The 15668-nt window shown below is 29.9% G+C and overlaps 1 protein-coding gene across 1 annotated transcript in view; it reads left to right on the top strand.

The window, feature by feature from the left end:
- Window positions 1-15668, top strand: part of unc-13-4A — a 78865-nt gene that overhangs the window by 16788 nt on the left and 46409 nt on the right. The window contains exon 3 of the mRNA XM_065505334.1: window positions 7501-7744. Within this exon, the coding sequence (XP_065361406.1) occupies window positions 7501-7744 (244 nt within the window). The remainder of the gene's footprint in view (window positions 1-7500; window positions 7745-15668) is intronic.

Here is a 15668-nt window from a genome sequence, read left to right as displayed (position 1 = left end):
TTTTCCGATATTCTCCAATTTTCATTTGTTGGAATAACAACACATTTATGTGTCAAATAGGAAAAGAATTGTTAAAAAATAATGATTAAGTCCAAAGTTATATGCATTCGAATTTAAAAAAAATTAAAAAGACGATTTTTGTTAATTTTCTGGGAAAAAAGTACTTTTTTCTTTTTAAGTTATCGCAAAAATTTTATAAGAGAATGTATAGGAGTATATACTTTCTGAAAGCTAAGTTCTCATAAAATATTTTAAATAAAAAAAAATTAAAAAAATTGTTGTTATTGAGGGGACGAGGTCCATTCAAAAAACACCTATTTTTTATGTAAAATTAAATTTTAGGGCAAAAGTTCTAAAATCGCATATTCGATATCAAAATATAGTAACCAATTTTAGGTGGCCTAATATGTTTCTAATTATTTTGTAAAGGCTTCCGATAACTCCGACCCTGGTATGGATATTATAGCCAAAAAAATAAAAATTCCCATTTTTGGATTTTTTCAACACTTTTTTGGGAATTGCGGGATTGCTGGTAATAAATTTCAAAATTCGTTTTTATTTTTCCATTTTAAATAGAAAAATCTACATAACTGTAAAATTTCATTAAAAACTATTTGTAAATAAAAATTTTATTTCAATTCGAAAAATGTTTATCTATTCAAAAATTCAATAAAAATCATTTTTTGTCATATTTTTCTATAAAGTATTCCATGAATTTTTAATTGTCAAAAGTTATAAATATTTTTGAAAAATAAGCAAATAGCTTGAACGAATTTATATTATATCGAATTTCAAAATAATCAAAAAATCTTTCTCCTGTAAAATATGTGTTTTGTCGCTTACGATAATTTGGCGCTAAGGGCTCGAATAGACAATAAGACTGTTCGACTGTTAACACAACAATTGTGACATATTGTTTATGTCTTTAAGTTTCTAAGATCTAATAAATGAATAACTGTTTGACTGACTGACTGACTGACTGCCTGGCTGTCCTGGGCAAATGAATGAATAAAAGAATAAATGATTAGAATAAAAAGAAATTGACCGATTTTAACATTGAAAAGGGTTGAACTGCTTTGTTATCATTTGTTTGTGTCCATTATGTTTTGTACTGCAGATAATAATCGTTTCATCATTTCTTTTTTTTTTTTTTTTTGTAGCCTTTTTATGGATTATTTAGCAACACAAATGAAAAATATAAAGAAAAATCTTAGAATTGAAGAGTAGCAGCCATTGAAGTTCATACATAAAATTTATTAAATTATTTGCAGAAAATATAAAAGAAAATTTATTGTCATACAAATAATCTGGTAATAGGTCAGATATTTAGGGTTAATAAATGAACTCACTTGTATGCTATTGATATATTTTTAAAAGGAAAGCGGCTTCAGTTAAATCAGAAATGATTATATTTTTCTTCTGAAGGCTTTAATTGTGCACAAAATTTTGAATTTATAGTTTGAAAGGAGTACGAAAAAAAACCTGAGAAGTTCAAAAAAGTTTGAAGATCAATAATTTTAGGCATTCATAAAGACTGTTGTAAAACTCAACAATAGCTTGTAAGATCATTGGGAACTACTCAAGCAGTAATTTCAGAACGTTTGCGAGCAGCAGCTTTCATCCAAAAGAAGATAAATTGGGTACCATACGAATTAAAGCCGTGAAATCTTGAAAAACGATTTTTCTTGTTCGAAATGATGCTTGAACGCTATAAAAGAAAATCATTTTTGCACCGAATCATTACTTGCGATGAAAAATGGTTTCATTACAATAACCCGAATCCAGCCGAATCGACACCACAGCCAAATATCCATGGCGTTTAGGTAATACTCTGAATTTGGTGGGGTAAAAGAGAGTCAGAGAATCTGTACCGAATGCAATTGATTCCTTTGAAGCCAGCATTGAAACCGTAATCTACCTGTTAAAAAGTATTTTGAATGAATTGGTTGGGTAGTTTTGCCTCATCCGCTTTATAGTCCAGACCGTGCGCCGTCCAACTTTTGTTTCGATCGAAGCAGAATGCTCTCTCTTTGAGAAGAGTATTCGAAATTGGCTTGTTCTTTATTCTGTGGTTGGAATATTGATTAAACTTTGTCAACTGTGAAATGAGTCATTCAAAAATTCAGAGCGATTGGTGATGCTAAACATTCTGTCCGTTCAACAAAAAAATTTAAATTTCGTAGCACTACGGGAAGACTCAGCATCACAAATTTAGATTCGCGGACAAGAATTGTAAATGGAGCTCAAGAAGTTTGCTTTAGTATACAATCACTGAAAATCGTTGTCTCCATGCTTACAAAATTACAAATTTAAACGAAAAACCTAAGCCTTGTGACAGTTCACAACGAAGAGATTTCGTTGAATGAATTATTGATTATCCACAAGTGGATGCTGATTCGAGCAAAATCATCTGTTATCACCTTGATGGCTTTGTTAATCGTTAAACTTATCGCACTTTGGATTCAGAGAACCCAAAGTGCGATAATGAAATACAACGTGTCTCTTTTTTACTCATATTTTGAGCTGGATGCAATTTTCGGCCATATATATAATTTCGGCCATAAATAGTCAACAGGAGAAAAAAAAAATTTTGTTCAGAAATGTGAGTGATCACAGATCGAGTTACTTTCCCTGATTAAACGCTTATTGGCCATGTTATTAGCGAATTTAGAAATTTTGAGTTTTTATATAAAAAATCGATTTTTGGTCAAAAATACGAGTGATCACAGATCGTGCTCCTTTTCTGGATTAAACGCTTTTTGGCCAAGTTATTAACGAATTTAGATATTTTGAGTTTTTATATAAAAAATCGATTTTTGGTCAGAAATATATCGAGGCCCTTTTCTTAATTATACGCTTATTGGCCAAGTTGTTAGAAAATTTAGATAGTTTTTTAGTTTTTATATAAAAAATCGATTTTTGATCAGATGGATTGCATTGATCCGGGCGAGATGTGGTTTCAACAGGATGGCGCTTCGTGTCATACTGCGACAGCAACCATCGATTTTTGAAATCAAAATTTGGCGATGACTTGATTTTGAGAAATGTCAATTGGCCTCCAAGGTGGTGCTCTTCGACTATTTCCTTAGGGGCCACCTGAAGTCACTGATTTATGCTCATAAACCAGCAACAATTGACGCCTTGGAGACCAACATTGTTTGAGTTATTCGTTTTATACGGCTAGCAATGCTCGAAAAAGTGGCCTTAAAATGGACTTCCAAAATGCAATTCGTAAAGAACAGCCGCAGTGACCATATGCCCGAAATCATTTTCAAATGTTAATGTCATGCTTTGATCTTTCGAATAAAAAATTTTTTTCATTAGAATTTACTTTTAAAGAACCTTTTATATTGAACAAAATTTGTGGAAACAAATTTCAAAGAATTGATTTGTAATGTTAAGGTTTTATAAGCTCTTCTATGATATTTTCTTTTTGGAAATAAGTGCTTTTGTAATAAGTTGACAGACATTTATTATGAAATCCTAACTTATCTCAATTGCTGTTTTGTGCAATGTGATGAACTGACATCAGCCTGTAAACAAAAATGTCAAGCCAATTAAGGCTGTAAATTAAAGTTCTAAAGTTCTGAAGTTCTTTTTTTTTTTTTGCTCAAGCCAACAATAGGTAGCTCTACCAATAACACTTTTGTTTTTTAAAATTCTTTTATTTAATTTTTTTTATCATACTTTGTGTTGACAGTTTTTGAGCCCAAAGTGTTGAAGTTATTTATGCGCCTTTTTTTAAACACACGCAAGTGTAGTTTTTCCTCAACATTTTTTTGTTGAAATATTTTATTCAACGCCTATAGGAGTTTCTGTGAATTATGTAGATTATTTAAATGAAGGAAATGAAATAAAAGTATAAATAATAAAAAAATAACATGAAAGAATATGAGAAAAAAAAATAAAGTGAAATAATAAACAGGGTATATATGATCAAATATATACTATAGTAAATTGTGTACATTAGTTGAGAAAATATAGTAGACGAGTAGTGAGTTTAATTGGCATAGCGAAAATAAAGTGTCTGACAAGACAACTTTATTTAACTGACATTTATGATGAGAATGTACACTTAAACTATGCCTTAAAAGTCAAGGTAAAAAACTATCATTGACTTTGTGTCAAGTGAAATACAACAAGTAAAAGAGCTATACCCAGCTGTATACTTTAAAATAAAGATTGAATAAATAATATGGGTGGTATAATAATATTCATCCTATTTTCCTCAAAACTCCCTCGTACTTTAGTATAAATGTTTGTAAAAATTTCTGTATTGAATTTTATTCGTTTGTATTTGTTTCAGCCATTAGAGGTTTTATGCTGATTACACAATAAACTTTCATTATCCGTAGAGAAATGAAGAAAAAACAACATAGACAAACTAAAGCAATCCCCACACAAATGTGCTGTTTATGCAAGAAATTGGATTTATTAAAATTGTTTTGTAGATTAGATTGAGGAAACAGAAACTACTTAGTTTGTTTAGTTTTATAAGCTGCCAACAGCTTGTTAAGGTAAACGTAAAATAAGCTTTAAATATTATTAAATTTTATGTAATGTAAACATTATTAACCATAATATTTATAAAGTAAAATCAAATTTAATTTAAATTTGTTATTTAAATATAAAAAAAAAAATTATATGTCATGGTTCAATAATTCTCACTTTAATACAATCCGTTTTGTATTTTTAAAAATAATATAATATAACATTTTAATCCTTTTAAATTAATTAAAATTTCAATAATTCCATAATGTCATAGAGCGGGTTTATAAACGATTGATTTGACGACAATATATTATTAAAAAATTAATACATTTCAATATTAATCAGGTAAATTTGAGGTTAAAACAAACAAATTCAAGGAATGTTTAAAAAAAAAGTATTAGCAGTGATGTAAAGGTTATCCCAGAATTCAAGCAAGATTCAAAAAAAGATTTGAAAAATAATGAATTGCTAAGCAAAGAAAATTTATTTCGACAGCTGACAGTTTAGGGTTAGTAAAAATGCAGCATTAGACGAGAGGAACAGGGGTTTCCATTGTTGAACAATATTTGGGGCATAGTTCGATAATTTCGTACAAAATATTTTCGTAATATTGATTTAACTTCGTTAACTGAGAAGAGAGCAATAGAAAAATTTAATAAAAAAGCATCAATTCTTGATGCTAAACACACTGGTCGCCCAAAAACAAGGCGTTCAAATGTTAAACTTTATGATATTCCATAAAATGTTTAGTCTGTCCCGGTTTTGCAAAGGTCTGCTTCCTTTGAAATCTTCTTTACAACAGAGCTGACTTGTATCTTTGGGATATATTTGTTAATGGGCGAAGCGTCTATCGGAGGATTCTACGAGACAAACACTTCGGCTCTCTGTCGGCTAATGACTTATTATGGGAATGTAAATGCAATGGATACAATCAAATGAGACGCATTTGTTGGCTCTATGGATACGATCCAAGGAGACAAATTCTTCGGCAATTGGTCGGCTAACTACAACTTATTGACTACGACTAGATAATGAGTACAGTCTGATGTTTGATTCTGCTCTCGCTTGGATAACAACTAATTATGAAATATGAGGAGACAAATTCTTCAGCTCTCACCGGCTAAATACAACTTATTGACCTAGGTTTTTGGCTCTCAGTTACCTATCTAGTTGTTGTCTATGTTATTGACTAATTTGTGTGAAGATAAATTTAAATTTATTTAGCACAGACATAATCCACATATTTTAGCTCAGCCAATTTTGTAGTTAACAGAACACTGTTAATCACTTAACAGTCATAATACTTGAATTATAATAAACAAATTTATATCTACAATATCTGAAATAATTTCAGAATAAGAAAAAAAATGGAAAAAAATTAAATAATAGATGGATATTTGAGTTTTTTTTGAAAAAATAAATCTGTAGAGGATTTTTGGCCATTATGGAAATTAGGAAAAGGGCTCGGATATGACACTTTATTATTATAACCAGTACATTTTTGTTAAAACAAATTTTGTATTAGCATTGATTATGTTAAGTTGGCTTTTGTAATCGCACGTTACAACCGTAACTACTCTACTACTATTTTCTTAATGTATTATTTTGTAAGCTATTATCATCAAGTCAAATAAAGTGCGTTTTTTAAGCTCGAAAGAACTCACTTTTGCGCTCGCTTTTTGACATTTATGATCTGTATTCCATGGAAAATCATCATGAGTAGATTGACGCTTGGAAAATGTTATCAAATTATCCAAATTTACTTTACAAATCAGTAATAAATTCGCGGAACTTATAGACGAATGTTTATCGCAAAATTGTGTTCAGTGATGAGGTTCATTTTTGGATTACGGTTTTGTTAATAACAAACTTGCCGGATTTGGAGTGAGACCAATCCACAATCAAAATGAACAAGGACATCATTGATTTTTTTTTTTGGAAAATATGGATAAAAATTATCCGGACGAGATGTGGTTTCATACGGCGACCGCAACCATTGATTTATTAAAATAAAAATTTGGCGATAACTTGATATCGAGAAATGGACCTGCCAATTGGCCTCCAAGGTCGCCCTAATTGCCAACTCCGGATTATTTGCTGAACAAATTACTTATAATGGATTGCTTGTGTGTATTTTACTAATTTTACAAAATCTGCTCCTCTGTCAATGTTTTTGAGCGTGAGGGTAAGAGTTAATTGACAAAGCAATTCCAATAAATTTGTTTATTATAGTTTGCAAAGAAAACTAGAGACGAGTTTTTCTTAACGATAATTCTATTACGATCAATGCCTGAGGTAGGCTGCCTATTTATATCTATTTAAAAATTGTTTAGTACTCAGAGAAAACAGATTCGTGATAGCAACCGAATTTGTGTCAATCTAATGATTTTAGTTTAGTGACAGAATTTTACAACTGTGGTTAGAAGTGGTAACAAAGGTTTGGTTGCTTCAAGAGACATTTTTCTATATGTACTGACTTTCTGTTGATAGAACCGTAAAATTCGATGTGTGCAATCGAATAATTCGACAGACAACAAATTTGGTTGCTACCAATAATCTGTTTTCTTTGTGTAGTAATTTTTAAAGCTAGTTATTATCAAATATCGGGTCTATATTCAATACACTGTATTTTGGACTTTCACGAAAAAGAGCTTTTGATGACAAAATATTCACGAAACATGCCAACATTCAATTATTTTCTATAATTTCCACTTGCAAAATAGGTTTACTTAAATTATTTTTTTACCTTAATGTATATAAATCCACCGATTTAGGATCACTTATTGAGTCAATTAAACCATGTCCCTCCATCTGGCTGTCCATATACATTTTGAGCGAAAATAACAGCTGTTCGCACTTATGTAAAATAATTTTATATAAATAAATTTGGCACATGAGTTTTTTTTCGGTACAATGAAGAAATCGTTGCATGATTTACTCTATTTTTTTACAATTAAAAAAAATCAAAATTATTGTTATTCATATTCTATTTTGTTCTTTTTTTTTTAGAGTACAAGAAACAGATGGTTCGTTCTTTGAAAATTTCACCTCATTGGGATGGAAACGGGAGAATCGTCGTATGTCGGCAACGCGTGCCGCTGAAGCACGTGCCGAAGCTCACCATGAAAATGAACGGGAACCACCCAATATCGCTGAAGATTCTATAGACAAACAAGAGGAAAATGAGAAATTATATATGGATGTATTGCAAACAATTGCCAATACAGTGGGTGCACCAGCACCAGGAGGACAGGTAAGAAAAGCCCACACGCCAACAAAAATACACACGCACAGTTATAAACATGGACATAACATAAGAAGAATATTAAAATGAAAATCATAAAATAAACGAAAGCATTAAATTAAGACTGACAGGGATTAACTCAAATAAAATAGCATATGCCAAACACATACATATAGCTAGTTACAGTGTAACACAGCAGCACTCCTATAGACATGTTAGCATGTATATATTCCAATATATTGAGTCATTCATCCATATAGACCAACTAAAGACCTTTGAGGTCTTTAAATGCTTTAAACAATTTTCCTCTATCCTCCTTCATTGTATGTATTTGTATGCTGCCTTAAAGTATGCTACAATTTATTGTAACATACATAAATAAATAAATGATGACATGTTGTTGTTTCGTGGGTTGAGAATAATGGATTTATAGGGCTGTAAAATTATAAGCTTATGGAAATACATATCCACATACATTTTAGTCGGTCAAAAAGCAAATCAAATTTGTTTTCTTCTGTTTATGTGTATAATCGAAATTCATATAGCAATTATGTTACAGATTATGTTTTATTTGTATATTTAGGCCAATACAAGGGTGATATTCATTGATGTATAGAGTAATTGTTAGATTGTATTGCAATAGTATAATAAACATACTTAGGCTAATTCCCTATATAAGAACAAAGGTCTCTGTAGTGGTTTTCGTTTAAATTTCTATACAGAGAAAACTGATTCGTGATAGTAACCGAATTTGTTGTCAATCGAATGATTGTACATTAGTGACCGAATTTTACAGCTGTGGCTACAAAAGTTTTGTTGCTGCAACCAAAATTCTACCTTATCAACAGACTTTCTGTTGATAGAACCGAAAAATTCTATGTGTACAACCGAATCATTCGATTGGCAACAAATTTGGTTGCTACTACGAATCTGTTTTCTCTGTGTTCTTCGTAGCCTACTTTCAATAAATAATAAGGTGGTTCTCAGAGTAACACCAAAAACATAAATAGTATTGATTGGTAAAATTCTTATAGATCAAACTTTGTTCTATTATAAGGTCTGTATATATTGGATATATGACTTATTAATGCGGAATTTCACATACTTACTGAACATAGTGTAAACAACAAAGTTTTTTTTTTGCTTCGGGAAGTTTTTCTTTACTTCTTTAATTTGAAAAAAAGTGACATTGAGGCACACCAATTGCTCACCAAAATTTATGGCGAATGTGTCTCATAGATTTCAACGTGTGAGAGATGGTTTGTTCGGTTCAGAAGTGGTGATTTTCTTACGGAAAACAAAGATCACCCAGGAGTTCCAAAAAAGTTTGAAGACCAAAAGTTGCAGGCATTACACCATGAATTACGAACAAGCAAATTCATCATTGCTCGCAAACATTTTTTAATTGCTGGTTGAGTACACAGAAAAAACCATTTCTTAAGCCGTTTCAATTTAAATATTTGTCACATATTGAACTGGTTTCAATTATTTCATAATTAAATCAAGTATTCATTTGCTCAAAAACAAAATTTCTTGATATTTTCTATTGAATTTTGAGTTTTGAATTTGATTATTTTGACAATTGAATATACAATTTTCGTTATTGGTTGAATTTCAAATAGAAAAATTATTGAATAGATAATTTTCGTAATTGAAAACACATTTTTGTTATTTTTTGTGTTTCAATTGCAAAAATCACAGATATATATACAGATTCGTCAAAACTGACGTTTACAAAAATGGTGTATCAGCTTTTTTTCATTTAACCCCATCAAAGAAAAAGGATAGCGATACATTTTACATACATATTTGCTATTCCTTACTTACGTTGGGGTTAAATGTGTGATGCCACTTTGATACATTTTAACACCGTGACGTATCTGTTCATCATCTGTGGCAAAAATTATCTATTCAATAATTTTTGTATTTGAAATTCAACCAATAACGAAAATTGTATATTCAATTGTCAAAATAATCAAATTCAATAGAAAATATCAAGAAATTTAGTTTTTGAGCAAATGAATACTTGATTTAATTATGAAATAATTGAAACCAGTTCAATATGGGATAAATGTTTGAATTGAAATATAATTTTTTCTGTGTAGCTTCCAAAGACTTTGCAAGCTCTTGTTGAGGTTGAGTTGTCAAACTACGAACTGAAGCCGAGAGACCTTGAATGATGATTTTGATTGATTCAAAATTATGCTTGAACGTTATAAAAGAAAATCATTTTTGCATCGAATCATTACTTACGAAGAAAGCTGGTAACATCAGGATAACCTGAATTGCAAAAGATCACCAAAGCCAAATATCCATACTTGGTGGGGAGCAAAAGGGTCATATCTATTACGAGCTACTGAAATCTGTCTAGACCAGCACAGGCAGCCTGTACGGATCTCAGCTGATTTGTTTGAAGCGAGCATTGGCCGAAAAACGCCAAGAATATGCAGCCAGACAAAAAACCATAATATTCCTTCAAGAAAACGCTTGGCCAAATGTTGCAATGCCTGTTAAAAAGTATTTAGAATGAAGTGGTTGGGAAGTTTTTCCTCATCCGCTTTAAGTTTCGATTGATGTAGAAAGCTCTCTATGGGATACGCTTAACTTTGAACAGATCATCGATTATTTTCTTGATTAGTTCTTGGCCTCAAAAGATGAGCAGTTATTTTAGATCGGAATCCATATGTTGTCATAATGATGGGAAAAGGTCATAGCCATCAATTGCCAATAGGTTGAGTACATTTATATTGTACAAATGTTTCAAAATAAAAACTAAAAATTTTAATAAATCCTACATTTTTCAGTCATATATCCAATATATTAAATCAAAAAGCATAGAGAATAGATATAGAGCAGAAACCTAACCTGTCAAAGACCTAACTCAGTTGTCAGAAACATAAGGGGTGAGAATGTATTTGTAGAAAAAACTATGTGAAAACAAAAACAACACTCGTATGTGTAACTTTTTTGAGTAATTTTTTTGTTTGAGTTTTTTTCGAGTTTCCGCTCTATGTTCTCTATGTCAAAAAGCATTACCCTAATGTCTGTTACTATTAAGACGTCGAAAACACACATTTCATTTCACAAAAGACTTTTTATGTATTTAGATTTGTTTATAGTACATATCCTTTTTATTAATTCTTATATTCCTTTTATCTTTTTCATAAATATCAAAAGACCCCTTTACTAATTATAACCCTACATGGGAGACATATACATTAGGATGGGTCTAAAATTAAATCATATCTTGCACATTACGTTTTTATCCAATGATATTGCAGTATATATATTTTAATAGTTTTTTGTATTGGATAAAAGACGAAATGCACAATATAGGATTTGATTTTAAACCTATGGTTTCTTGGGGAAGATTTCTTAGAATTTTCCGTGGATGGCGTTTCTGCTATACGACTTTTTGATCGTTCATACAAATCGACCCAGCCTAATATACACATTTGAAAATGTTTGTGAAATATTTTGATCATCATCAACTTATCCTTGGATACATACAAATTGATGCTTTGAGGCCATATTTTGTGAATGGCATAATAAACTTTAAAATGTTTAGAAATATCTATTACTTTATAAATAGTTAATTCTTTGTAGTTGACATAATCAATGAAAAAGGAGAAACAGTTGGCAGCTATATTTGATTGTATTAAAATTGTATGATTTTATATGAATTAAAATTGTCTAAGGTTTTAAAAGCTAACAAATAGACAGCATACAATTTCGATTCTAATAAACGCAAAGGCTAACATTTTAGAAGTTGTAGCTCAATCTTTTTGATGGTGGCTATAAAAACTAACAAACACAAAATGACATAGAGTGGGTCTGATTTCAATCGGATAAACCACAAATCCGATTGAAAATGAAGTGTTTAAAGTTTAACAAATTTGATTAAAAATTGAAACAAGCAGAAATCTTTTTTCCATATTTTTGTAATTGTTATTCAAAATTTCGCTCTTTTTACTCAAATTATGAAATCTTCATTAGCAAATGGAAAAATATAACTTCTAAAATATTAACCAGACGTTGTTGTCCTTATTTATAGATTACTAAAATAAATATTTACTACTTAGTGTTCAATTGAGATTGAGAAAGTAAATAATAAAGTAATGAAGTGTTAAAAATATAAAAATTGTTTTTAGAACTCTATAGACATCATCAATAATAGATTGAGCTAAAGAAATGCACTTAATATTTATGATTATGGTCAAGTAAGTAATCAATTTTTATTAGAGCACTCAACTAGCGAAGTTGGTTGGAAAAGTTTTTGAAATCAAGAGAAATTAAGAAATTTTTTCAAAGTTTATCGCACTAGATTTGGGCTAATATTTTGAGTCATGTGAAAATGATTTTTTTTTTAAATTCCTAAACTAACGAGAACTGTTGTTAGGCCATAACTATAATTATATTTCAGTTTAGCTTTAGCATATGATTCTCATGAACTTTCAGCAAGGTATTAATTTCATTCCAGCCCAAAACTTTCTTGGAATACACAGCACATAAGTCGGTAATAACATTGAGATATTCCCAAAGTCACTCTTGTAATACTAATTCACAGTCAAGATTTCGAATGGCTAAATGCTGTCAGTGTCAATATTCAACATATTGTTACGAAGTTGTACTTGAATTCAAATATAACGATTTTAACGGCTGCTTTAAAGTTGCATAATGCTTTCAAACAAGCAGTGCCTCTCAAACTGTATCGAGCCCTTAGCGCCAAATTATCGTAAGCGACATTTTCTAAATCTTTTTTTATTGCAAAAATTAAAATTTTATGGACCGACTGATGTTTTAGCATTCTCAGAATATCAAAATTGTTAATAACTTGAAAATTATAGGGGGTAAGATTTTATCGTAAGTCAATGTTTACAATTTACAATAAACGAATTTTATCGTAAGCGACACATAGTGGTATAGAAAAAAAGAGGGAAAAAAATCTGTAACTTCTAAATGGTTAGATTGGTTTGAATGAAATCTCACATGCAAAAAGAAGAAGTGTTCTGGAGTTTAAGTTCTGAACTTGGACCTAATGGGAACACAAGGGGCGTGACCAAGGGTCCTCAAAGTAGGACACCACGGGTATGTTACATTTTTAAAACGATCCTATTTCTTCGTTTGTGTTCCGATTTCAAAAAAATTACACATGTAAAATCTTTTCATCGAGTGCTAAAAAAGACCTAGTAGTAGCTATCAATTATATATTATAGGTTAGGAGATATTCGCATTTGAAAATTAAAATTTCAACATTTTTACCCAACCTACTCCAGTTTTTTGATAACAGCGTATCCAAATATTTTTCGATTTTCTCCAGTTTTCCTTCATTGGACTAACTACATATGTATGTGTCAAATATAAGAAGAACTGTTTAAAACTAATGACTAAGTCCAAAGTTTGAATTTAAAAAAATTTAAAAAGCCAATTTTTCGCTAATTTTTTGGGAAAAAATAACTTTTTTTCTTTTTAAGTTATCGCAAAAAATTTCTAAGAAAATGTATAAAGAATTTATACTTTCTGAAAGCTAAGTTTTCATAAAATATTTTAAATAAAAAAAAATTAAAACAGTTTGTTACCGAGGGCACCAGGCTCATTCAAAAAACACCAATATTTTATGTAAAATTAAATTTTAGGGCAAAAATTCTCAAATCACATATTCCATATCAAAATATAGTAACCGATTTTAGATGGCCCAATATGCTTTTAATTATTTTGTAAAGGGTTGCGATAACTCCGACCCTGGTATGGATATTATAGCCAAAAAACTAAAAATTTCCATTTTTGGGATTTTTCAACACTTTTTTTGGGAATTGCTGATAATAAATTTCAAAATTCGTTTTTATTATTCCATTGTAAATACAAAATTTTACATAACTGTGAAATTTCATTAAAAAATATTCATCAATAAATATTTTATTTCAATTCGAAAAATTTCTATCTATGCAAAAATTCAATAAACAATATTTTATGTCATATTTTTCAATAAAGTATTCCATGAATTTTTAATTGTCAAAAGTTATAAATATTTTTGAAAAATAGACAAATAGCTTGAATGAAATTATATTATATCGCATCATAACATTTTTAATTCTATGTATAAATTTTAAAATAATCGAAAAAACCTTCTCCTGTAAAATTTGTGTTTTGTCGCTTACGATATCTGTGCTAAGGGCTCGATATCTGTGGGTATTATTAGCATTGAAATGTGTATAAAAAAAACACTGAACGACTATTTAATTCTGTTGTTGTTGTACATTTTAAATAAATACAATTATTAAACTACTAAACGCTTCTATTTGCAATCAAAAGTATCCGGTTTATTTAAAGGAAATAACCAACGTTTTGAAAAGGTTAAAAACGTAACAATATGATCAATGAAATATCTTCTATATGGACCACTCCCTGGGTAAATTTCTATATTACTCTTCTGAATCTGAATGAAATATAAAGGGTAGAAGGAGGACCATTCGCCATAAGGGCACATTTGCCACTAGCAGAAACATCAGGGTTTAACCACAGCCACGGGGGAGAGGTATTGCCGTTTTTTGGTCACTGTAAAAATGTGTAAAAATAACTTATTATAAGAAGAGATATGTAAGATTGAAATAAGTAAAACTAAAGCCCACAAATCTAAGGATTTGAAATAAGAAACAATTTAAGGATCAAACAAGTAAGAGAGCTATATTCGGCTGTGCCGAATCTTATATACCCTTCACCAAATTATACTTAAAAATATTTTTTTTTTTAAATATTTTTATTTAAACAAAATCAAAATTTTTTTTTTTAATGTTTTAAAATTTTTTTTTTTCCAAATTGTTTTTTAATTTTTTAAAATTTTTTTTTTTCAAATTTCCTTAATTAATTTTTTTGGAAAAAGAATTTATGACAAAAAAAAATTTTTTTGATGAAAAAAAATTCGGGTTAAAAAATATTTTTTTCCGATTTTGACCCATTGTATGTCCAACTTACTCTGGTCTTATATACGTCGTTGCAAAGGTCTTTGAAATATCTATCATTAGATATCCATATTGTCTATATTAATGACTTAGTAATCCAGATATATATCAAAAATAGGTCAAAAATCGAGGTTGTCCTAGTTATATCTCAGACATTTGTGGACCGATTTTCTCGATTTTAAATAGCGACTGAGTCGGAAGAATTTCGGAGATACTGATGTATGAATCGTGTATGTAAGTTATTTGGGGGCTTCGGAAAGTTGATTTCAACACACAGACGGACATGGCTATATCGATTCCGCTATCTATAACGATCCAGAATATATATACTTTATGTGGTCGCAAATGAAAAATGTTGAAATTACAAACGGAATGACAAACTTATATATACCCTTGCCACTCATGGTGAAGGGTATAAAAAAGCGGCGAATGATCACCCTTCTACCCAGTACTACTACGTTAACTACTAAGACCCTTGCAACAATTTTACCTGCAATTATAGAGTTGACTTCGTATTTTATGCTGCATAGTCATAGACAATATTTTGTTTTTACTGCAAAACAGTAGTAATGAATTGTACGCTCTATTTGTTGAGGCTATCTAAATATGTACACCATTAAGTGTTTAAGTACTTCAAAAGACAAATTGAAAACAGAAATAATGGCAGATTATAAAATGACATTTAGAGACCATTTCAGCAGAATATTAAATAAATATAAACATAAAAAAAAAACAAAAGCCTGACATTACAACATCATAAGGGTGACTCATAGTAACACGATTTTATGACTCATTTTCGATTCAACCCAACAACAGCAAAAATTAATAAATTGAAAAGAAAAGAATAGAAAAAAAAGCAGCATTCAATACAAGTCATTATGATAAATTTTTATTATGCAATTCATTCCACTTCAACTCTTTTATTTTCTAATAATTGTTTTTCCTCTTTCCTCTTTTTTTTTCTTCCTGTTTTC

The sequence above is a fragment of the Calliphora vicina genome, chromosome 3, assembly GCF_958450345.1.
Source record: "Calliphora vicina chromosome 3, idCalVici1.1, whole genome shotgun sequence".
In the NCBI taxonomy this organism is placed as follows: Eukaryota; Metazoa; Arthropoda; class Insecta; order Diptera; family Calliphoridae; genus Calliphora; species Calliphora vicina.
The sequence above is the reverse complement of the archived record's forward strand: the minus strand, read 5'-3'. Positions and strand labels throughout refer to the sequence as shown.